The sequence below is a fragment of the Oryx dammah genome, unplaced genomic scaffold (genome assembly GCF_014754425.2).
Source record: "Oryx dammah isolate SB20612 unplaced genomic scaffold, SCBI_Odam_1.1 HiC_scaffold_28, whole genome shotgun sequence".
Lineage (NCBI taxonomy): Eukaryota > Metazoa > Chordata > Mammalia > Artiodactyla > Bovidae > Oryx > Oryx dammah.
Window position 1 is genome coordinate 84,535,445 of NW_024070212.1, and position 26,603 is coordinate 84,562,047.

The window sequence follows — 26,603 nt, forward strand, 5'->3', positions numbered from 1 at the left end:
TGGAAGGTTGCAGTAAGCAGATGGAAACCATTATATAGAGAACAGGTAGAAAACAAGGCCCTACTGTATAGCACAGAGAACTATATTCAATATCCTATGATACACCATAATGGAAAAAAAATACCAAAAAATTACATACATGTATGAACGAATCACTTTGCTGTACAGCAGAACATAACATGGTAGATCACCTATACTTCATCTAAAAACAAAACAAAAATTAGAAGGTGAACCTGTTTCTCCACCACATGGAGATCATTGGGGCTGGGCACAGCACCTGGTCTAACCAATGCAGTGACGCAAGAGCACCACTGTGATGCTCCTGAATAGAGGCCTCAAGAGCGCACCTTCTTCTCCTTGCAGTGTAGAGCTGCAGCCTGAGGAAACTCGGAAACCTGGAGGATGAGAGGGCCCCTGGAGCGAAAACAAACCATCTCGGCTAAGGCTCCATGCTTTCAAGAGAGGCGAGAAGAGCCCAGATCAGGAAAGCCAGCAGTCCTCCAGGGACTCTTGAACACATTCAGCAGAGACCAGAAAATCCATTTCCCTTTAGTTTAGTTCAGTTCAGTCGCTCAGTCGTGTCCGACTCTTTGCGACCCCATGAATCACAGCACGCCAGGCCTCCCTGTCCATCATCAACTCCCGGAGTTCACTCAGACTCACGTCCATCGAGTCGGTCATGCCATCCAGCCATCTCATCCTCGGTCGTCCCCTTCTCCTCCTGTCCCTAATCCCTCCCAGCATCAGAGTCTTTTCCAATGAGTCAACTCTTCACATGAGGTGGCCAAAATATTGGAGTTTCAGCTTCGGCACTAGTCCTTCCAATGAACACCCAGGACTGATCTCCTTTAGAATGGACTGGTTGGATCTCCTTGCAGTCCAAGGGACTCTCAAGAGTCTTCTCCAACACCACAGTTCAAAACCATCAATTCTTCGGCGCTCAGCCTTCTTCACAGTCCAACTCTCACATCCATTCATGACCACAGGAAAAACCATAGCCTTGACTAGACGGACCTTAGTCGGCAAAGTAATGGCTCTGCTTTTGAATATGCTATCTAGGTTGGTCGTAACTTTCCTTCCAAGGAGTAAGCGTCTTTTAATTTCATGGCTGCAATCACCATCTCAAATCAGCAACCTGTGTTATTACAAGGTAAATAAATAGTTGCTGTTTCACTCTATTAAGTGCTGAGGTGATCTGTTATCTCCCTAGCTGATATGGCCTCTTTCAAACTTTGAAATTGAAGTCGCTCAGTCGTGTCCAACTCTTTGCGACCCCATAGACTGTAGCCTACCAGGCTCCTCTGTCCATGGGATTTTCCAGGCAATAGTACTGGAGTAGATTACCATTTCCTTCTCCAGGGCATCTTCCCAACCCAGGGCTCGAACCTAGGTCTCCCGCATTGTAGACAGACGCTTTACCGTCTGAGCCATCATCCAAATTCTTTCAAGCTTTAACCCCTTCAATTCCCACCTTCTGCACAGCCAATTAGAATACAATGGCCTACGTAAAATGTATATTTGACTATGTAAATCATTCATTCATTCTTCATTTGGTGTCCTCTACATGTCAGTGCTAGGGAAATGAGAGCAAACAGCAGACACAGCTCCACCCACAGGGAGATTTCAAAGTTTTCTACCACCTTTGGAGTTAAAGACTAGGGACTTCCCTGGCAGTCCAGTGGTTAAGACTAGCCTTCCAGTGTGGGGGATGCAGGTTTGATCCCTGATGGGTAGCTAAGATCACACATGACTTGTGGTCAGAAAAACAAAATGTAAAACACAAGCAATATAGTAACAAATTCAAGGATGACTTTAAAAATGGTCCACATAAAACCAAAAAGACACTGTCTTCTTTAAAAAAAATGATTAAATTTATTTACATGTAAATTTATTACAAGTAAACCATGTCTTACTTGGCAGCTTCCTCTCTGATATTCTCCATCTCTGAGATACTGCACTACACTGTCCTTTTACTCACCATTATTATTATGTCTTTATCCACAGGGTTGCTTACCTGGATACCCTCCCTCTCTCACCTGGCCAACATGCTATCATCATTTAAGAATCATGCACTCCATGACATCTGTGATTCCCCCACACCGAGTGGGGTGCTGCTGTGCTATGCTCCTCCATAACACTCAGTGGCTAGCCCCACCATGACACTTCGCCTTGTCTGTTCATGTGTCTGTCTCCCTAGCTACACTGGAAATTCTTAAGAGACGTGGACTGTGTTTTTGTTCAGCCTCTCTGCTGCTAGGACCTTGCATTCTATCTGATGTATAGATGATGAATAACATTAGCTGAATGAATGAACAAATAAATGAATGAGCATAGATGTGCAACCTAAATAGGAGTTTATGGAAATGGAAATAAGAAATGAATGGATAAATGAATGAGGTTGTGAATAAGGACTGTCCCAGTTTCTCTTTTCTCATTCAAGTTAATGGCTTTTCACTGTCTGTCTTAGGGGCACAGACATATCCTAGCCAAGCCAGACTGCCAGGAAGATAAATTTCTCTTCTCAGGGTGAGCAGGTCCTTTGGAGAAGTTTCATTTTAATTGGAAAATGGATTCATTCACTTCCTGGCTGGGACTTCTGGGTCAGTGCAGCACCACCCTGAACGTCTGCCAAGCACACTGGAGAGGGGGCTGAAGCGGGGAAAACGCTCCATCAGATGTCGCGTGCTCTGGAACATCTGAGGACAAGCTGGTGGCAGGTCCAGGCTGGCTCACAGGGACGGCCTTCCTCTTTTTTCTCCAGTTTCCTTCAACCCAAACGTTACTTATACCAACACATAAAGGATGCGTGTACTTCACGGTTCCATTTGGCCCTTCCTGGGGGACTTATCTGGGTGGGTGGGCGTGCGTGTGTATGTGTGTGTGTGGAGAAAACCTAAATTTCCACTGACAGATGAATGGATAAAGAAGATATGGTGCATATCATATGCACACATATACATATATGTACATCATATATACACATATATATCATATATATGTGTGTGGACAAGGTCCGCAACTGAGAAATCCCTTCACTACTCAAGTAGCAGAAGATCAGAACTTCATGAACTCTCCCTTATGATGGTGCATAGCTGCCCAACATCACAAAACATTCTTTCTAAGGAACATCTTGCATCTTCTGTAAGAGTGCTTACAGAGGGCACTGGACACTATCAGGATTTTGTGGCCTGGCCCCAGGCTTCCCTTTAGCCTCATCTCTCAATACATTTGCCTTTCAACACCACCCCTCCCCACCCTGTCCCTGATTCCTCAAACTGACTGATGCAATGGTAGCTCTAGTAACACAATGTTCTACTCTGCACAGAGGTGCCTTTGCACTCTCCACTGCTTCTTCTTCACAGACAGACTGCAAGAGTGAAAATTCCAGATCTAATGCATCATGGCCTTGGGAGAGCTACTTAACTACCCTTCACTTCAATCTCTCTGTCTATGGTGACTACAGAGGGCACAGCACCACCTTTACCACACAGCTATTGAGAGAACAATGAGCAAGTGTATATCAAGTGTCCAGAACAACAGCTGGCACAGAGTAACCACTTAAGTGATCTCTGTATTAGTTAGAATCTCTGTTACACCACATTTCCATTTTCAGGAAGGACAATGGGCTTTAGAGACTGACACACTTTAGTTTAAACCTTGTTTGTCCAAAGGGAACCCTCCTACACTGTTGGTAGGAATGTAAATTGGTACAGACACTATGGAAAACAGTATGGAGGTTCCTCAAAAAGCTAAAACCAGAGTTACCATATAATCCAGCAATCCCACCTCTGGGCATATAGTGACAAAACTATAATTCAAAGGATGCACACACCCCAATGTTCATTGTAGCACTGCTGACAATAGCCAAGACAAGGAAACAATATAAATGTCCACTGACAGATGAATAAAGAAGATGTGGTACATATATACAATGAAATACTCCTCAGTTCAGTTCCGTTCAGTCGCTCGGTCGTGTCCGACTCTTTGCAACCCCATGAATCGCAGCACGCCAAGCCTCCCTGTCCATCACCAACTCCTGGAGTTCACTCAGACTCACGTCCATAGAGTCAGTGATGCCATCCAGCCCCTTCTTCTTCTGCCCCCAACCCCTCCTAGCATCAGAGTCTTTTCCAATGAGTCAACGCTTCACATGAGGTGGCCAAAGTACTGGAGTTTCAGCTTTAGCATCATTCCTTCCAAAGAAATCCCAGGGTTGATCTCCTTCAGAATGGACTGGTTGGATCTCCTTGCAGTCCAAGGGACTCTCAAGAGGCCTCTCCAACACCACAGTTCAAAAGCATCAATTCTTTGGCACTCAGCCTTCTTCACAGTCCAACTCTCACATCCATTCATGACCACAGGAAAAACCATAGCCTTGACTAGACGGACCTTAGTTGGCAAAGTAATGTCTCTGCTTTTGAATAAGCTATCTAGGTTGGTCATAACTTTTCTTCCAAGGAGTAAGCGTCTTTTAATTTCATGGCTGCAGTCACTGTCTGCAGTGATTTTGGAGCCCAAAAAAGTAAAGTCTGACACTGTTTCCACTGTTTCCCCATCTATTTCCCATGAAGTAATGGGACCAGATGCCATGATCTTCGTTTTCTGAATGTTGAGCTTTAAGCCAACTTTTTCACTCTCTTTTACTTTCATCAAGAGGCTTTTTAGTTCCTCTTCACTTTCTGCCATAAGGGTGGTGTCATCTGCATATCTGAGGTTATTGATATTTCTCCCAGCAATCTTGATTCCAGCTTGTGTTTTTTCCAGTCCAGCGTTTCTCATGATGTACTCTGCATAGAAGTGAAATAAGCAGGGTGACAATATACAGCCTTGACATACTCCTTTTCCTATTTGGAACCAGTCTGTTGTTCCATGTCCAGTACTAACTGTTGCTTCCTGGCCTGCATACAGATTTCTCAAGAGGCAGGTTAGGTGGTCTGGTATTCCCATCTCTTTCAGAATTTTCCACAGTTTATTGTGATCCACACAGTCAAAGGCTTTCGTATAGTCAATAGAGCAGAAAGAGATGTTTTTCTGGAACTCTTTTGCTTTTCCCATGATCCAGCAGATGTTGGCAATTTGATCTCTGGTTCCTCTGCCTTTTCTAAAACCAGCTTGAACATCAGGAAGTTCATGGTTCACGTATTGCTGAAGCCTGGCTTGGAGAATTTTGAGCATTACTTTACTAGCGTGTGAGATGAGTGCAATTGTGTGGTAGTTTGAGCATTCTTTGGGATTGCCTTTCTTTGGGTTTGGAATGAAAACTGACCTTTTCCAGTCCTGTGGCAAAAATAATGCCATTTGCAGCAACATGGATGTAACTAGAGATTAGTATACTAAGTGAAGTTGGACAAAGAAAGACAAATAGATGGTATCACATATGTAGGATTAAAAATATGACACAAATGAACTTATCTACAGAACAGAAACAAACTTAGACATAGAGAACAGATTTTTGGTTGCCAAGGCGGAAAGAAGGTGGGAGAGAGGTAAATTGAGTTTGGGATTGGCAGAGGGAAAATATTACACATAGAATGGAAACACATAGAATGGTATAGCATAGCACAGGGAATTGTATTTGACATCCTGTGATAAACCAAAATGAAAAAGAACATTTAAGAGAATATATATGCGTATACATGTATATAGACACACATATATATAACTGAATCACTTTGCTGTACAGCAGAAATTAACACATTGTAAATCAATTATACTTGAATAAAATACATTTTTAAAATAATAAAAAAATGTTTTAAAGCTAGGTTCTCCTACTTGCTAATTACATTACTTCTGAACAGTAGTCACCTAATATCTCTGGGTCTTCCTTTGTTCACTTACAGCAATGTTTAACTTGCACTGTGAGCAGGACTCAATTCAGTGAGGTTATACATGTCACAATGTTCATCCTGGCACAATCACAAGTAAATGTTAGTTTCCCTCACAATCCTTACTTTTAAATTATATGGGACCAATCCATCTCTCTTATTAGACACTTAGGTCCTTTTAAGAAGAGATCATAATTTACTCCCCTATGTCCCTGAGATAACATGAAATAATGATTTCTTAAATGAAATACTTATTGACCACGCAGAAGTTTGTCCATCAGTCCCGGTTTGTGGCTAGGTATGTGCTACACATAAAGGTAACCACAGATGAAAGGCAGGAATATACTGGTCCTAATTCTTAGGTTGCTTATTGGCTAGGTGGAGCAAAGAGTCGGCATAGCAAACACTCAGCAGGGATGGATAAGTAGCAAAAAATAATTCTTAAGTTTGAAAACATTCTGATTTATAAACTGAGGATGCTGCATGGTCATGAAAGCAAGGCACTGCTGTGGGCAGGCAGCAGAAGGGTGGTATTACTTGCGAGGAAGAATCTGACCTCAGTGTGGAGAGAAGGCAAAGACTAAGGAAGACAGGATGGAGAACAGTCCGGCTGTTCTTGAGCAAAGTTCTTGATGGCTTGAGCAAAGTGCAGGAAGAAGCAGCAACACTATCCATGGTCATGGGAAAGGAATGCTGGGAAGGTCAGGCTGAGAGACGTGTGCCAAAGCGGAGGAAGAGGGAAATTCATATTAGACGCTCAAGTCAGAAGACAATGGGGGCCACCCTGAGTCCTGAGCAGTGGGTGATTAAGGATCCAGTTTTAGGAAGGGGAGGATAGCAACAACATGCAGGGAAGTCCGGAGGGGAGGGAGAGGCAGGAGGACCAGCTTCCACATACTTTTCTGACACAGAAGGAAGAGAAAGAGCAGAGGAAAAGGAAGAGGAAGGAAGACGAAGGCAAAAGAGCAGAGAAGATGAGCGAGAAGGAAAGTGAAATGAAGGAAAGTAGAAGAGAGGAAGGAAGAAGAAAAAGACAAAAGAGAGAGAGAAGGGGAAGCTAAGGTGAAGGGAAAGAACAGGTTAAACATGAGAAGTGAATAAAATGAGAGGACAGAAAAGCAGCGAAGTGAAAGATGCGTGGAAAACAGGAGCAGGATCACGACAACGTCCCCAGGACGAGACAGAGGTGGAGAAGGAGGGCAGGAGCCAGAGCCCCGCGTGGTCTGCAGCCGCCTCTCCTCTCAGGGAGTGAAGTCATGGCTGATGTCACCGCCTCTGAGTCACACGCCCACCGGGGAGGTGGAGCAGCCCCCGCTGTTCCATCCCACCCTCCCAGACAACAGGGGCTCACTGCCTGCCTGTGCTCTGGGACACTGTCTAGTCTGGTCCTGAGAGGACTGAAATGAGCAGGGTTCTCCTTGGGCCCAGGGAGGACACTGCAGCCACAGGCGCCCGCCAAGCCTGTCGCCATTGGTCCAGGCCCTGCGGTGGGATGGTTAGAACAGGTGGAACAGAAAGTTCTGACTTTCCTCTGACTGGGGCTAGGGCTCCATTCCATAATGTTTACAAAGGAAATTCCCATGATGAATAGTAGTGAATTCGCAAAAGGGCCTCAAAAGGTGCTTTCAGACTGACTCACAGAACTGCTTTCTCACGTTCGAGGCTCTCACCACGCTCCCCCTGCAGCCCCAAGCAGGCCTGCTTTCCTCGGACGGCCAGACCCCTCCCTGCACCAGCCTTCCACCCTGCCGAGTGCCCGCTTCCATCAACTCCCAGCCTACACGTCATCTCCTCCTGACTCCTCTCCGCTAACATGGGTATATTTCCGTCCTGCTTACAGAGCGCTGTGCCTTTATTTCTGTTCCTCTACTAGAATATGAGCTGCTTAAGGACAGGGACTCTGATTTACTGCATTTAACCAAATACCTGGAATAAAACACATTTTCAGTAAATATTTGCTGAATGAATGAATGTCCCTGGTCAACTCTGGAAGGAAGTGATGGGCACCATGGTAGCATTTTCAGACTTCTCTGAAACAGGGGCCCGCTCTTACAGCCATAGGCCTGAGAATGTTGCTTGCTAAAGACAGTACCCTAAAGCTACGCATAACTGTGCAAGTGAAATTGCTCTGGAAGCAGTTGCTTGGGGCATCGGAGGATGGATTTTCTCTCTTCCTGGGACTGTAAGCTGTTGTAGGAAGGGTAGAGGATTGAGTTAGCCTTGATTTAGATGCCCTGCTCTAACACTCACAGTCAGCCTGTCCCCATTTGCTCAAACACAAATGACACCACCCATTCCCCAAGCTGTCCAGCAAGATTAAGCATAGCTTAAAGAAAAAAAAAAAAAAAAAACAGTGCTTACCTCAAGAAAGTGTGGATTTTTACTTTCATGCTTAGCTTTCTTAACTGCATTTAGAGATAGGCATATGGAAAATAGACTTCATTAACCTCTTTTTTTCCTAAAAATCAACTTTTTCTGTTCTAATCATCATCAGAAAATACATCACTACCACCAGCACTCTACAACTTACCAAATACCTTCTGATACAAAATATTGGTGTCAATACCTTTTATGGACAGGAAACTAAGGCCTGTAAGAGAAATGAATTTCCCAAGATCATGCAGAGAGTAAGTGAAACCCTAGCCACTTGAACTCCAAACCTAGTATTTCTTCTTTGCTGCTCCAGTTGCTGCCTCCCAGGACATGGGAGGTGCTCAATAAATACTTGCACAGTGATTCACTCCCTTTCTCAGGTCCATGGGCTGGTCTCTGACCCCTGGCCAAAGCCAGACCACATGGCCTCACGCCAAGACAACTGCAGTAGGCTTCACTCTGGTCCCGATTCTCTCGCTATCTATCTTAGGCTCACAGAACGCCAGCACTGAAAGAGAACTTCAGGGGTCATGGAGAACAGCTGTTCCCAAATGCCAGACCCTGACTGCTGCTAGCCCTTGACTGGTCATTTTCACTAATCAGTGGTGAATAATACCAACAGAGAAGATGAAATCCTTATTATTAATAATACTATGAATAATTGATTGGTAAAAAGATCTCATGTCCTGGTAGCTCACTTTGCTTTTCTTGGGCAAGCTCCAATACTCTACACACGCAACATTACTGGGAGAAAAACATCGATCTGTGCCACTATTCTGATCCTTAAGCAAAGACTGAATGAGAGACAGACCAAACAGGCCAGCCACTACCTGGGCACTCCCTAAGTGAAAACTGAAGTCGCTCAGTCCTGATCGACTCTTTGCGACCCCCTGGACTGCTGCCTACCAGGCTCCTCCATCCTTGGGATTTTCAAGGCAAGAGTACTGGAGTGGTGTGCCATTGCCTTCTCCATCATTACTCCCAGACATAACCAATTAGATCATATCTTCTTATTTTCAATAAGCAGTCAGCACTTCTCAAATAATGCAGAACATTGATTTCCAGGTATTTATCTCTGTATGCTATTTATCCAAATAGATTTATATTGGAATTGAGCACTTTAGAAATGTATTAATAGCAAAAATACATTAAACACTCATAATTGGACCATATATGGCTTTCCTTGTCTTCTATATAGATATACTTACTCATTCATTAATTCCCTAGTCTTGTGTTTTTGAGCCAGAAGACACTGACTGTTGAGAAGACAGAGCCTGGAAGCCAGACTAAAGCAGCTTTTTGAGAGGGTGTGGGTAGGAGTACTGACGAGGCTGTAGAGCTGAGATCAGACTTTCTTTTATTACTGAGGTCATGCCCAAGTTTCACCTAATCCCCAGCCTCTCCATAGAGGAAAGATTCAGAGACATGGGCTTTCACGTGGATCCTGAAATCCCTTTATCATTCAACCAGCAAAGTGGCCCCAGCTTCATGCATAGAGACTGGCCTCTGGTGAGGTCTTAGCTACAGAAGTACTGCCAGGACCCCCAGGTTCAGAACAGTTAAGGAAGCAGTTGACTCATTTATTCATTTTTTCCAACTGCAAACATTTCAGGTGAATGCAAAGAGAAGGAAGAGGCCAGACCTTTGGGAGTTAACTTCATGTGCTGGACCACAGAGAAAAGAAGAGGAGTGGGTAGGAGCTTGTGTAGTCGAGGAAATCTCAGATTTCACCCAGTTTCAAGCATGATTCTTCAACCGTATGTCTAAATTAGGAGAACTTTTTATTCTAGAATTCATATTTATCTTAAAAATTTGAGTTAGACAAAATGCTATCTGGAATTTGAAGCTTAAACTAAGAGAACTAGCTCTCTTTACCTAGGTATGTCATCCGTAGACATGGGGCGGGGGGCGGCGCATTGCCTGATAGAGGCTGGAGTTGACCAAATAACCTTTAGTTCTTCTTAAATCCATTTCATAGAGTTAGAAAACCCAGGTTTTTGCATTCTAGCACTGCCAGAAGTCATAGAGCCAGGAGGTGGTAATCCATCTAACTCTCTCCATCCTCAGCTTCTTTACCTCCGAAGTAAGTGATAACATCTATTTCACAGGATTTTCAGACGAATTAACTGAGATAGCAGACTTAAGAGCATATGGTAGAATATTTAATAAATTCTAGTGCAGGTGTCAATAACGTTCACAGATAGCAATTAAACAGGGTCAATATCTTGAATAATATTGATAAGCATCTCAAAAAAGTGAAGGGTTTTAATATTTCAAAATGCTTTCACAAGTGTAATAATGTCTTGTGTGTGCACGCTAAGTTGCGTCAGTCATGTCCAACTCTTTGCAGCCCTGTGGACTGTAGTCCACCAGGCTCGTCTGTCCACGGGATTCTCCAGGGAGAATACTGGAGTAGGTTGCCATGCCCTCCTCTAGGGGATCGTCTCGACCCAGGTATCGAACCAGTGCCTCTTGTGTCTTCTGCATTGGCAGGCGGGTTCTTTACCACTAGCACCATCTGGGAAGACCAACAGTGACTCAACCTATTCCAAAAACTTAAGATGGCCTGACTGGGCGGACAGAAGGACAGATAGATGGACATACACATGATAAGCCAAGTACAGTACAGTATTAATGACAGAATCCAGGTCAGAGTTCTATGTGTTCATTATAAAACTGTTTCTACGTCTCTGTATGTTTGACAATTTTGACAATAAAGCATTGGGGGAAAATGGCTTTCACAGCCTGTTACACTTGATCCTAGACTTGGGAGCCCCTTGAGATAAAGGATGCTCTTGGCTTCCACTCTGCCTCCCCATCACCAGGCACAGTGCCTTTCTCACAGTATTTACTAGATGAATGATTGTTTCACTGATTAAATGAATATAGTCCTACAACAGCAGAACAGTTATTCTCATTTTGAAGACAACAACAGAACAACAACAAAAGAAAATAAAACCAACCTGTATGTTCAGAGAAATGAGACTTACTACTCCAGAAGAATGCTCTGACTTACATCTTTCCTGACTTCTGGCCTGCCTTCTGCCTTTCCCTAATTAACATCCATCTATCCTGGGCCTCCAGATTTCCAACAGAATAGTTCATCTCAATGAAGCTGATCATGCTAATGAGTTCCTATATATCACAACAAGCATTAAATGTACTGTCTTTTTTAGCATATTTTCTAAAGACAGTTCTTTCCTCCAATAGATGTGACCTCCATTTTAATCTGGTGAGAAAAGAATTTTGTTCAATCTTTGTCTTGCATCGAAAATCATACCATGTAGGCATAAGGCCAGTGGAACATAGCAATTGTTCTCTTGCTTCTGTATATTCCTAGAAGTAGTTGACATCCCTACACAGTTGTCAGGACGGCTGGCAGCAAGGAAGCTGGGGACAGGGGCTTTGCTATTTATTTCAGCCATAAGTCTGCCTTAGACCAGAAAACAAGGAATCATTTGGAAAATATTTATTGAGTATGTTTTCAATACCAAGCACCACGTTTGGGTAAGGGGAGGAAACAGTCAGGTATGGAAAGAGATTTGGTACCTACTTTTATGGAGCTCAGAAACCACCAACCTAAATGAGAAAAGAACATGATGCACCAGATGACAAAGAAACAAAAGAACAAGACAGGATTTAGGGCCAGAAGCACCTTCATGAACACTCAAGCCTGATACCTGTGGACAAGGCACTGCATCTATTTGAGGCTTATTGTGTTTATCTATAAAATGCAGCAAACATTCAATATTTAACTCACAGGGCCATGTCATCAATCAAATAAAGAAAACACAGGTTTTTAAGCCATAGAAGCTGTAAAATATAGTATCATAACAATAGCTGACGTTTACTAAATGTTATTAGGTATCATACCAAGTCCCTCTTCTTTAAAAAAATTTGGTCTGCTTTTTAAAATCACTTTGTTGGACTATAAAACTAAGAGAATACAGCACATAGCTGGCATAAATCAAATATGCAAATGCAGGGATAAGAAAAAGATTCACTGTCCAGGTAAATGAAGACAGGCCATCAGCCTCAACACTCCATATATTTCAGTTACGAGCCCAGTTTATGGGAAGACCACCCTGGAGAGAAAATCCACAACAGATGCCCTAACACCAGCTGACAATACGGTCGGCCGTGCTCAAAGGCTGGGAGAAATCTGGTCCAAACGTAATATGGCCCTAGTATAAACACTCTAAAAAAGAGCTTGTTTGATTCAGATGATGTGTCTTGGATTTTCTTGGGGATGAAAGAAGCAACACAAAGGGGTTAGTCCTCTCAGAGTACAAAGACAAGGAGAGAAGCACAGAGGAGTTACTGCCTCTATCTGGAGGCTTCACTTAACACAAAATATGCAGTGACTTGAGGTGACAGGCTGCAGCCAAGGGGTGGCTCTGGGGTGGAAAGGAGCAGTAATACTCCAAACTCCTTTTCCACAACAGGGAAGAGAAAAGTAACATATGCTTGACATGCAGTGATCTTTACTTTGGAACAGAACTATCTGAACAGACACACCCAGCAACCAAAAATGGCATGACAAATGATTAGTAAGTTCACCCATCCATCCATTAAAATATTTACTGAGTTATCAGTGTCAGATACAAAGCAAAGCAATGCCCCAGACATTACAGATGTGGAAATAAATGAGGTACAATAATAGTTTAATAAATTCCAGGGTGGGGGTAAGAGGAAGATGCCATAGGCGGGGCAGAGGGTTGGACCCTAATCAACACTCCATGGTGAACGTCAAGAAAGGCTTCTTGGAGCTTGAATAATTGGTATAAATTTCCCCAAGTGAAAAGAAATCATTGTAAGTTTGCCATGCAGAAGGAAGACCTCAGCAAAGATCCAGAGGTGTAAGAGAACATGGGTAAGGTATCCTTAGATCCACTGATCAAGAAATGCACCATCTGGCAAGACTTTCCATTTCTCTAAGTATTCCGTTATAGGAAAAGTAATGATGGAGTCCTTGAACAAATTCTTGCGGCCTGGGTCTCAGCTCCAAGTGCCCAGAGGGTTAGTTGCTGGAAGAGGAAATGGTGAAGCAGGCTGGGTGGGGAACGCTGTAAAATGCAGAATACGCGCCCCTTCTTGAGGGACAGCCCCAACGCAGCTCTGGCCAGTTCCTCCAGCATGGGAATGTGAACCCAGGACTGCCAAGTCCTTTTATTATTTTTTTGAGAGAAACAGAGAAATCTTGATTTTTATGAGAAATTTCTTTTTTTTTTTTTTAATGTTGGACACTAATTCAAACAGGAATTTTTTTTCAAGTACAGGGTGGGTCCAACAAAACCCATCTGGGGACCAGATTCAGTTGTGGGCTGCTAGCCTATAACCCTGCACGTGGGCAGAAATGAGTCACAGAGCAGTTGCAGGCCAATGCATAGAGCGCAGGGCTGGAGGTAGTCTGGACCTAGTGAGAATCCTGGCTCTACCACTTACTGTTGTGTAGCTTTAAAGAAACTATTCAAGCTCCCAGGTCTTGTTTTCCTCATCTGTATAATGGAATAATAATACCTGTCACAGAGGGGCTTAGATGAAATAATGCACGTAAATCCCTTCATATAGTCAGTTCAGTTGCTCAGTCGTGTCTGACTCTTTGCGACCCCATGAATTGCAGCACGCCAGGCCTCCCTGTCCATCACCAACTCCTGGAGTTCACTCAGATTCATCTCCATCAAGTCGGTGATGCCATCCAGCCATCTCATCCTCGGTCGTCCCCTTCTCCTCCTGCCCCCACTCCCTTCCAGCATCAGAGTCTTTTCCAATGAGTCAACTCTTCACATGAGGTGGCCAAAGTACTGGAGTTTCAGCTGTAGCATCAGTCCTTCCAAAGAACACCCAGAACTGATCTCCTTTAGAATGGACTGGTTGGATCTCCTTGCAGTCCAAGGGACTCTCAAGAGTCTTCTCCAACACCACAGTTCAAAAGCATCAATTCTTCAGTGCTCAGCTTTCTTCACAGTCCAACTCTCACATCCATACATGACTACTGGAAAAACCATAGCCTTGACTTGATGGACCTTTGTCGGTGAAGTAATGGCTCTGCTTTTGAATATGCCTTCTAGGTTGGTCATAACTTTCCTTCCAAGGAATAAGTGTCTTTTAATTTCATGGCTGCAATCACCATCTGCAGTAATTTTGGAGCCCCAAAAAATAAAGTCTGACACTATTTCCACTGTTTCCCCATCTATTTGCCATGAAGTGATGGGACCGGATGCCATGATCTTCATTTTCTGAATGTTGAGTTTTAAGCCAACTTTTTCACTCTCCTCTTTCCCTTTCATCAACAGGATTTTTAGTTCCTCTTCACTTTCTGCCATAAGGGTGGTGTCATCTGCATATCTGAGGTGATTGATATTTCTCCTGGCAATCTTGATTCTAGCTTGTGCTTCTTCCAGACCAGCGTTTCTCATGATGTACTCTGCATAGAAGTTAAATAAGCAGGGTGACAATATACAGCCTTGACGTACTCCTTTTCCTATTTGGAACCAGTCTGTTGTGCAGATGGTTTAAAGAAATAATCCCAACGGGTGGGGGGGTGGCGGGAATCCCATGCTATGAAGTGCTGTCGACCAGAAAGGATACCTGGAACTATATAAGATTATTTTTTAATGGAAAAGTACTAAGAAGTAATAAAAGCCTGAGCACTGTGCTGTAACAGTAGCAAACTATTCCAACAGTGGATAGTATCTCATTATTGTGTTTTGTAATAATATATGCAGCCATTTTTTCCTATACTGTAAAATTTCTTAAAACAAATGCATTTGTAAGACTGTAGAGCCTCATAATTTTTCCCTTTAACATTGCAGTGTAAACTCTGTTGTTGCTATACAAACATTTATTATCTACCCAGTACATGTGCCAGAAGTATTTTTTTTCCCAAAGTCGTAACATAGATCATGTCACAGCCATGTTTAAAATCCATCAACCATTTCCCACTGCTCTTAGAATAAAATCCAAATTCCTGCCAATGACCTCAAGGCTGTGTAGGGTCTGGCCCTTGGTCACCTCTCTAACCCCCCTTCTGCCCCTGTCTGCCTCGCTCATACCCTGCCCCTGGCCCTGCTGACCTAGGTGGATCTCATAGGTGCTTCTCTCCCCTCACTGAGTCTGCTGCTCTGCTTCCTGAAAATCTCATCATTCTTGTCAACCAAAACCTCCCAAGAGAACATACCAGCCATGCCAAATCTGTTCACCTGAGTTTCTTCCTCATAGCATTTTCCAGGAAACAAAATCACTTTGCATATATATTTGTTCTATTTTCTGTCTCTCTACACTAGAATCTAAGTTCCCAGAAGCCTACACAGGGCGCTCATCTATCTTGCTAACCTTGGCATCCCCAATACTCATCGCACAGGAAACACTCAACCAATACTTTGCAAATGAAAAAAAAAAATTATCCCAGTACCCACTGTTCCCAGCCTCAGATGCTCCTGAAGTTATCATATCCAAGTTTCTTCCCTGAACTAGTTTATCCAAACCCTGGAAGGCAAACATTTGAAGAAGCAGTAGAGTGAAATGGTGATAAGCCCATTCTGTGGGTCTGAAATGGCAAGGTTCAAACCCCAACTTTGCCATTTATTAGCTGAATAACCTCAGGCAAGTTGTTTAATATTTCTGAGGCTGTTTTGTCAGCTGTAAAAGATGAGACTTACTTCCTAGGGTGGGTGTGAAGATCAGATAAGTTTAACTGGGATGAAATGCTTAGACAAGGGCTAGATATATAATAAGCACTATGTACATTTTAGCTATTGATTTCATCTATTTCCTCTGCTGTTGCTGATGGTCAGTCGCTCAGTTGTGTACAAATCTTTGCGACTCCTTGGACTGAAACACACCGGAGTTTCCTGTCCTTCACCATTTCCTGGAGCTTGCTCAAACTCATGCCCATTGAGTCGGTGATGCCATCCAACCATCTCATTCTGTCATCCCCTTCTCCTCCTGCCTTCAATCTTTCCCAGCATCAGGGTCTTTTCTAATGAGTCAGCTCTTCACATCAGGTGGCCAAAGTATTGGAGCTTCAGCATCAGTCCTTCCAAAGAATATTAAAGATTGATTTCCTTTAGGATTGACTGGTTGGATCTCCTTGCAGTCCAAGGGACTCTCAAGAGTCTTCTCCAAAATCACATCTATTTCTTACTTTATTTTTTTTTTCTTGCCCTGGCTTGCTTTTATTTATTTTTAATTTAAATTTTATTTTTTTACTTTACAGTACTGTATTGGTTTTGCCATACATTGTCTGTTCTTATTGCTTAGTTCAAAGAGGCTATAACTTTGTGAAGGCAGAGATCACTTTTTTTTGTGAAGGCAGGCCCCCATGGGAAGGGAATAGAGGATGGAGCTGTTTGTATGGTTTTTGACGTACATATACTTACATGATACGAGGCTAGGAGTAAGACATTTAACCTTTTTTTTGGGGGGGGGCTCAGTTTCCTCATCTGTGGGCTTCCCCAGTGGCTCAGCAGTAAAGAATCTGCCTATAGTGCTAGGAGACTCAAGAGATGTGAGTTCGATCCCTGGGTCAAGAAATTCCCCTAGAGGAGGCCATGGCAACCCACTCCTGTATTCCTGCCTGGAGAATCCCATGGTCAGAGGAGCCTGGCAGGCTACAGTCCATAAAGTCACAAGGAGTTGGACACAACTGAAGCAACTGAGCACGCATGCATCTTCCTCATTTATAAAAAATGATAAATCTAACCACAAGATAGTATAAAAATTAAATAATCACTGTGGAATAAAGTAACTCTGGGGCTGTAAGCATTGGCGAATTTTAGGGGAAACATGTACAAGATATTCAGTGAGTCACTCTGCTTTGCAGTTCAAAGCTGGCTGCCTCCTGATACAGGTATCATACATAGGATACAGAGGATTCAGATAAATGAAGGACCCTGAAAATATGTTTTATACTCTTCTACTATTTTCTATGACTGTTGATTTGCCTGACAATTTTGTGGTCATTTTTAGATGCTTTCTTTAGCTATTATTCAAACAGGGAAAATATGCAACTCATTACACTCAGTGACTTGCAATAAGATATTCTAGTGTTTAACATTCTCTCAATTGGCTACAGAATGTTACTGACATATCCATCAGTAGAGACAAACATTTTAAAACACAGTGGAAGTGAGAATTAAACTACTATTTGAATATCTACTGTATATTTTACAAATATCTGACTAAATTACAATTAATTCCACAAGGCTGATATTATTGTCAGTCATTTGACAGCTACGCATGCTGAAAATCACAGACATTGATTTAGTCAAAGGTCATGCAAAACTGGTAAATGCTGGAGAAAGATTTAAATGCAAGCGTCATTTGCCTTCAAATCTAGTACTTGTTGTTGTTACACAACTGTGTTCTACCTCTCAAAGTTCCTTTCTTGTATTAGGTCTACTGCAAAGACCTGATGAATGCAGGTAAATAATATCAAGACCTATGCATGCATTTAAAGCCAGAGTAACTAATAGGGGAAGACTATAGTTTCCACTATATTGCCATCAAAAAAGAAATGCTCCATTTTTAAGAAAGAAACTGACACCGTTTATCTTTCATAAAGTTTCAAGACAAGAAACCTCAGGAAAAGAAAATAGATCTTACTATACAATCAAGAGGAATAGAAGAAAAAGGCTGGTCAAGGCACTTATTGTGCAAGCCTCTCACTGTATAGAGGAGACAATGATCAGGCTTTCCTGAAGTCTAACAGTTTTCTTTTTAATAGTTCCCCCCACTACAAAGCATTCAACTGACACCTTGCACAGCTAGCAGGAAGTTATCAAACCACCTCTCTGGGCATCCAAACTCCCTGGTTACTCCCAGGAACCTACATACACAGGAAAAAGCATATTAGAACCAATCAGAGCATCACTTACTCATTTTCCCAATATGTTACCAAGAGAACAGAAGCAGAAGGGTATGGACTAGGGAAATGAAAAGGACAGATATGTGTTCTAAACCCATCAACAAAATTCTCTGACATTCTAGCCAGTTGCTTCCAGACTTTTGGAATGAACAATGAAAACTGCAAACTATAAAATGATTAGCTTTCTGCTCTGCTGACAATGGCAAAAAGAGGAAATGAGTTAAAAGAGGGGTTGGAATATCTCCATGCATCCTCTAGGAGCCACTTAATTATCTTCCATTAACACTGAGCTGTCAGGATCGGCAACAGTCCGTTAACTTACTTGACCTTCCTCAGCCTGCACCTCGTTACCCTACAATGTTTCATGTTTATAAAGATAGGAGACTTCAGCTGTTCCAGCCTGAGAGAACTTAATTTACATTTGGCCTTCATTAAGATGAGAGTCAGAATCATTGAGACCAAATGGAGAAGCCAGACTGCTGGGGGTTATGAAAAATTCAAATGGCATTTTTCCTTTTATCTGACAATTCCTATTAAGGAGACATACGTCAACCTAAAACACATAAACCTTAAATGAAAAAGACATGATTAAAATTCCATATTGCAGAACTAGGACCCAAGTGGCTTTGCCCATGAGCCATGGTGGTCCTAGTACATCACTTCTGTCTTCTGGGAAGTCTGAACTCCAAATTCTATCCAACTGCCTCTGATATTCGATTCCAGGCTAAGTACAAGGAGCACATGAATGACAGCAATACTGAAATGAGTGGTCAGCTCTGACTCCTCCACCTAGCTCACCGTTCGTAGCCAATCAGCCTCAATGTCCTGCTGACATTAATCCCTAACAATTTTGGGAACCTGTCTCCTCTCCATCCCACAGTGCCTAATTCAGGTCTCATCACTTCTCACCTGGAGAACTGTAAGAGCTCCTTATTGTCCCACTCAAGTCATTCAAAAAATATTTATTGAGTACCCGTATGTGCCAGGCATTTGATTAAGTACAGGGACATAGCAAGGAACAAAACGGACATCACCTCCATCTTCCTGTGGATTACAATGGTTGGAAGGGGTGAGCTTTATACAAATCATTATACAAATGGACATGTCATTACAATTTATGAAAGATATAATGAAATAAAATTAAGAGTAAAATGACAGGGCTTCCCTAGTGGTCCAGTGGTTAAGAATCCTCCTGCCAATGCAGGAGACACAGGTTTGAACCTCAGTCTGGGAAGATCCCACATGCCTCGAGACAGCTAAGCCCATGCACCACAACTACCGAAGCCCAGGTGCTCTAGAGCCCTGCTCCACAACAGAAGAGGCAGCAAGAAACCCAAATACTGCAGCTAGAGAAAGCCTGCACGAAGCAACCAAGACCCAGCTCAGCCAAAAATAAATCAATTAATGTTTTAAAAAAGAGTAAAATGACAAAAGACCTCTGATTTACTTGAGAGTCAGAAAAGGCTTCTTTAAATATGTGACAGTAAAACTGAGATTTACATGATGAGTTAGAATCAATGGTGAGTAGAGGGAAGAATATTCAATCAGAAGGCACAGCGTCATTTAAGACCAGGGATCAGCAAACATTCTCTATAATGATCCAGAGAGTAAACATTTTCAGCTTTGCAGGAAATGCAATCTCCATCTCAGATTCTCAGATCTACTACTGAAGTACAAAAGCACCTCTGACAGTACATAAACAAATAATGTGGCTGGCTGCCAGTAAAACCACGGCCACCAAAGTCTTAATTTCATCTCATTTTCACCAGTCACAAAACATGACCGTTCTTTAAATTATTTTTCAACATTTGAAAAGGTAAAAGCCATTTTCAGCTCCCAGGACATCCAAAAGCAGGCAGCAGGCCAGATTTGGCCCATGGCCATAGTTGGCCAACCCCTAGTTAAAGACTCTGAGATGGCAAAGACCTGGAGTGACTGAGGTACTCTGAGTGGATCCTTATGGATGGACTGGAGAGAACAAAGTGAGGGACACACAGTAAGCAATGGGGGGAGGTCAAAATGATGTCCTACACCATCTTCTGAGCCAGATTACAAATTTTGGAGCTAATCCTAAGAGCAAAGCAAGGCCAATGAAGTGCTATAATCAGAAAAATAAGAAAACTGATTCTTGGGGAATTCCCTGGTAGTCCATTGGTTAGGACTTGGCACGTTCACTGCCAGGGCCTGGGTTCGATCTCTGTAGAGAACTAAGATCCGACAAGCTATCTGGCATGGGCAACAAATAAATTAAAAGAAGAAGAAGAAGAAGAAAACTAGTTCTTACTCCCCACCACACACACATTTTCTTACTCCTAATCCAATCTTTTCACCCTGCCCAAGGTATCTAGGATATTTCCTCCCTTGGCTAACAACCATCCCTAATCTCTCTCACCAAACAGGCCTGGTCTCATTTCCTGCTACTCTCAGGGAAGCATCCCAGGCTCCTGTCCTGGGGCCTATGTATTTTACAATAACAAAAAACAGTCTCTCTAAAATATCCTTCTTTCCTTCTCTACTAGGCAAAACCTCCAGTCATATCTTGAGGCTCATCTCAAGTACCTTGTCCAGGAAGCAAATTATTTTCCCCAAAAGCACTTTTCATATTCCTGTATCACAGTGCTCAGCACATCTTTTGCTGGCTCTGGGTCGATGTTTCTACCCTCCTTATGCTTCCCCACCACCGTTTCCACTGGACACTGTGCCCCTCGAGGGTAACAGTCCTCCTTGTACCCATGCCCCCGTGCCTACCATACTGCCAGGTGATGGCAGGACCACAAGTAAGATTTGACAAATTAAGGAATGAATGAAGAGTAAACACCTAGCAACCCTGTGAACTTGCATAGTCTCGTGTTCTGATGCTGAATGTGCTGTTGAACAGTTAGTGAAGCTATGTGTATGCGTGTATGCTAAGTCGCTTCCGTTGCGTACAACTCTTCGTGACCCTATGGACTGTAGCCCGCCAGGCTCCTCTGTCCACGGGATTTCTCCAGGCAAGAATAGTGGAGTGGGTTATCCTCCTCCAGGGGATCTTCCAGACCCAGGGATCAAACCTGTGTCTCTTACATCTCTTGCATTGGCAGGTGGGATCTTTACCACTAGCGCCACCTGGGAAGCAGTATTTCCCTATGTCTCAGTTCCCCATAGGCCCACTAAAAGGAAGGAACTGCTTCCCGCTTCTCCATACACGGATGCTTTTCAGGATATAAGGGTGTAAAAGCCTTTAGAACCGAAAGTGGTTTTGTGAATCCACAGACAGTAACATCAGCACCACCTGGGAGCTTGTTAGAGACCCAGATCCTCAGGTCCCATCTCAGGGTTACTAAGTCAGGATCCACAGCTCAGTAGGTGATTCATTTACACATGAAAGTTTCAGAAGCTACAGAGCCACTGGCATGCTTTAAGGAGAAGATGCGAAAGCTGATTTTAGAAGTTGTTTTGATTTTGAATTTGCAAACACAGGAAAACCAAAGGATTCTCAGCAAGGATTCCTGGGTATGCTTACCAAAAAATAAAAATCAATGTAAAAAATCTTAAACACAGGTTTGAAGCTCAATGTTCAGGCAGTTGAATACTCAGTGAGGCACGGTTTAGACCCTTACTCAGAAGATTCTGAAATGGAATCGACTAAATGAATGGACAGATGGATGGTCAGTCTTAGGTCATAATCACAGCCAGGCAATCTAGGTATTATTTTCTGTGGGTTTTATTTAGCTTACTTTGATCTCAAGCACATAGGTAAATATCCAGACAAGCTTATAACTGCATGTATATTAAGATCTCCTGGGATACAAAGCACTAAGCTGGCTACAAACCAGGTGTCAGGAAGGTGCTGGTATTGCACCAATGGCCACCAGTCCCATTCTCCTCACCTAATTTAGAACGGCTCTTCCTCACCTATGGCCAACAAGGGTGACATGGCCAACCCATCTGTTCCTTTGTGCCATGTTTAGGCTGGCTTAAAGACCACCACCACCCCTGTTACTGGTACTTCCTGGACAGGCAAGCTTTAAAGAGGGTTTCAGCACTGCATGACAAATGGAATGAGCTGGGATTAGAGACCAGGAGACACCGGTTTACATTCTGGCTCTATCATCTGTTTCGGGAAGTCATATAACCCTCTCTCTCAGCCTCAGTTTCTTATGCCACCAAGCAGGCAGAGGTTGCTAGAATGAAATCAATTAAAGCCTATCAAACACAGAATAGAGTGTGGGGACAGTGCAGGGCAGTTTAGTAATCTGATTTGTATTTCAGGATATTTTGGTATCCAGTTTTCAAAGTGACCCAATTCAACTCACTCACCTTCTAGACGGAAAAAGTGAAGCCTGGGATGAGAAATGCTTTGCTCAAAGTCACACAGTGTGATGCCAGTAGAGTCAGAATTAGGATCCTGAAACCCCGACTCCTTAAATGCTGTATTTTCAAACTCCTAGCAAATACAGACATCTTTCTGCAAATTCAAACTTACAAAATAGCTCACTATACTAAACAAGTAACAACCCAAGCCTGCCTTAATTATCAATATCCTTTTTGCTCATCTCTCTCTATCCCATGGTGGCAATCCAAGGACACCTTCTCAGTAGCCTGAAACTCCCCCAACCCCAAATTTGAGTAATTGAAGAACCAACCCACCAGAGCCAGTAAATGAATCACTGCAGGTCTTACCCTTGGATGAATTCTCTTCTCACCAGAGCACTACGGGTTCTCAAGTCCTTACAGTTCCCAGAGGACCTGAACTTTCTCATGCATCCATATCTACCAGGAACCATTAAGTTGACATCACCATTCTCCGCACTTCATAAATGATCCTAACATCTGGAAATGGGAACCACCTGCAAGTGCTTTGTCCAGAGATCACCTTATCATATAAGGACATGGAAACTGAAGTTCAGGTGAGATGAGAAAGGCATTCCATAAAATGCCACCAAAGTCAAACATTAATCATTGGGGGCTCAAAGTATGCAGAGAATGTTCCCGTTAGATCAGGACTTGAATCCCTGCTCTGCCACTTTCTAACTGGAATGGTAATTAACCTCTGTGAACTGCAGTAGAGCACTAGATGTTATGAAAAATCAATTTCAGAGTCAGTTTTAGGTTCAGATTCTGGCTCTGTTGCATGCTTCCTGAGTCACTGAGGGTGAGCTGACAAATCTCTATTAGTTTTAGCTTTTACAAAACACATAAAAGAGAAAAAGAAAATTAGAGGGTTGCTGCTAATAAGATTAAGTCACTTAGGGTGAGCTAATGAATCTCTATTAGTTTTAGTTTTTACAAAACACACACAAAAAAGAAAAAAAAAAAACTACTTTATAGGGTTGCTGTTAGGATTCAAAGAGATAATCCCTGTCAAATACTTATCACAGTGCCTTGTATGAGTTAAGCAGAATGACTTAACTGCTACTGAATCAATAAAATGCGATCAACCTTCTGAGAGTTGCTGGAAAAATCCAACACAGCAGACTTGAGCAGGGTGCCTGGTACGGTTAGATTCCCTAGAAGGAATCCTCTGCTATTATGAGCAATCTCTCCCCAAGCCTGTGCACTCACCTCTTTTAGCCACAGAAGCTTCGGGGCCTGCATCTCCACAGACATTATGCCCCCAACGTACTGCAGGACGCTGTGCTTTGTCTCGTTGATCCGGTGGACCTGACTGACCGCCCGGTGATCCAGCCACATGATGATGTTTCGATGGGAATCCCCTAGCAAAAACAAGGAAACTGAGGACACAGCTACATCCTTGTCGTTCTAATTCAAGGGGATGTTTGTGGATTCCCAAGGGCAGAAATCTGCACAATCGCTTCTGTAATTTCACACATAAACAGGGAATACCACCAGCACTCACTAGTACATCCCACCCAAACCTCCAATCTCCCTTCAATAGATGTACTCTTTGAATATAGTTCCAAGGCTAAATGTCTACACAAAAACCTAGTCAAGATTCACTGATTAATTATACAGTATTGCCATTCATTCTCTCAACTTTTGCCCCTCTCCTATCCCTTATATCTAAGAAAAACTTTCCTGGACACATATTCAAGCAAAGAACCAATGAAATAAGCCTAAACGATACTTCAGTTTTTTAAGGTATGCCTCCTGGAAATCAGGACATATAATTTCAGGTAAAATTATCATATACATCTACATAATGGCTATTATCTACTTACAGTCTCACTGCCTCTAGTCACTTTAATTAAAATTAGTTAATTTAAGTGCTTTTTCCTCACGTGGTTGGTTTTGTGGCGTGGGAAACACTGGGATATTTTTCTTCCATTTGGGGAACCAAGCAGACCTAACATGGAATGCTCTTTCAGTACAGAGATACTGAAAAAGTTGTGGAATTTTTCTCAGCCTGTGTTCTTCTCTATTAAATGGGGACAACCAGGCCTGGATGGATTAACTGAGATTTTTCACTCATTGAACAAAAGATAATGTGCATAAAGATATGACACATACTTGTCGCATAGCAGACCCTCAAGAGGAATGTTTCATAGGAAGCCCGCCTCCTGCATCTGACACCCTGTAGCCCACAGAGGAGCTAGTTGCTCCTCTGGCCCTCCCCCAGCCTTGTTAATTCATACTGCAATGATGGGCAAGTCACTACTCTTCACAGCCCTCTGCTTCCTCCAATGGCAAAATGCAGAGAACAGCAATGAATATACCTGGCAGATTATAAACGGGAGAGAGAAAAAGGACTACAGAGGACCTGGGCCAGGCACTTCATGCGTTATTTTATTTATTGGCAAAATAACTGCAGCTATGATATAATTTTGCTAAGAACAAATGTTTATAAAGCTCTGTGTGTGTGTGTTGGCAGACCTGTGCTAAACATTTTATATACATTATCTCATTTAATCTTAAAAACAACTCTGAGATCTAGGTCATTTTCAATGACAAACTGCCTTCAGGCTTGAAGACCTGCCTGTTCTCTTATAGCTGAGAAAAGCATAAATGTGTTTTGAAAGTAGATCTGTGCAGAGAATGGATAAATAGTTAAACAAGTTTAAACTTGAGCTACACCAGTTGGGATATTTTTAAACACAATATATAGTGTTTGTTGTCGTGGGTATACACACTTGTGATAAAAGCACAGAAGAAAAGTGTAAACACCAACTACAGCAGAACCATCACCTGCTAGACAGAAAAGAGGAGGAGGGCATGGACTAAAGTGGTTTTTTCTTAAAAAAAAAAAAAAAAAAGAATTGTGGCAAATATGATAAAACTTCATCTGTTTATCCTCATACATACGTAGGAGGCTGTTATCTTATTTTCCTTATGATTCCATATATTTGAAAAAGAATTTTTAAAACATAACAAAAAAAGCCAACCTGAGAAAATATCTAAATTAGGTCATCTTTGAAATAAGCCAAGGCCTCAATCACTGATTTGCCTGACCAGAGAGATTTCAGGTCCCAAAAAACTCCTCAAACAACATTAACACATTGAAAATAAAAGAAACTACATGAAACCTTCCATAGGCACATCTAAGATTTTGTATAAAGGGCTGAGTGGATTCCACTACATAACAAAACCACTTACAGCTCTGGTTCTCAACCCTAGTTGCACATTAGAAACTCCTGCTGCTACTGCTGCTCTGCTAAGTCGCGTCAGTCATGTCCGACCCTGTGCGACCACAGAGATGGCAGTCCACCAGGCTTCCCGGTCCCTGGGATTCTCCAGGCAAGAACACTGGAGTGGGTTGCCATTTCCTTCTCCAATGCATGAAAGTGAAAAGTGAAAGTGAAGTTGTTCAGTCATGTCCGACTCCCAGCGACCCCACTGACTGCAGCCTACCAGGCTCCTCCGTCCATGGGATTTGCCAGGCAAGAGTACTGGAGTGGGGCGCCACTGCCTTCTCCAGGGATAGCTTTAAAAAATACTAATGTCCAGGTCGTATTCAAGAATCATCACGGAATCAGAATGTGGGTGTGTGAACACATATCATGCACACACACACACACGCACACACATGCACATGCACACGCACGCACACGCACACACGTGTGTGTGGGTGTTGAAAAGGATGGTATCAGGATCCCATCTTCAATCTTGTATAGAATGTATTTGCAGCTACTTTAAGACAAAAACACCTGTTGCTAAACTATTAACTGTAAAGACAGACTGATCAGCTACTACTGGTCTACATGAAGAGGTTCTCAGAATGACATAATAAAGACTGTGCAGAATCAACTACTTTATTCTATTTACTATGATTATTAATTAATAATGTTCATTATAGACAACAACATGGAAGTTAATCTTCCCAGTGCTTGTAGAAAAGTACAAACAAATGACTCCACTGAAAGTTCACTTCATCTTTTATTAACCATTTGCTACATGCCAGACACAGTGCTGGGTGCTGAGATACCAAGAGGAATGTGCCACAGACCCTGCCCTTATGGAGCAGGTGGGTAAGTGGACGAAACAGGCCGTATGTAGTGATGACTGACAGGACAGAAGACCTGGACACGGTACCCAGAAGAGGAGGGGCATAGAGAAGGCCCCAGGTAGAGAAGGCCCCAGGTAGAGAAGGCCCCAGGTAG

General features: G+C 42.7%; 1 protein-coding gene across 9 annotated transcripts in view; it reads right to left on the reverse strand.

The window, feature by feature from the left end:
• Nucleotides 1-26,603, reverse strand: part of FGGY (FGGY carbohydrate kinase domain containing) — a 497,520-nt gene that overhangs the window by 430,304 nt on the left and 40,613 nt on the right. For all 9 annotated transcript variants that reach the window (XM_040232739.1, XM_040232740.1, XM_040232734.1 and 6 more), the window contains exon 4: nucleotides 23,611-23,762. In XM_040232739.1, the coding sequence (XP_040088673.1) occupies nucleotides 23,611-23,762 (152 nt within the window). The remainder of the gene's footprint in view (nucleotides 1-23,610; nucleotides 23,763-26,603) is intronic.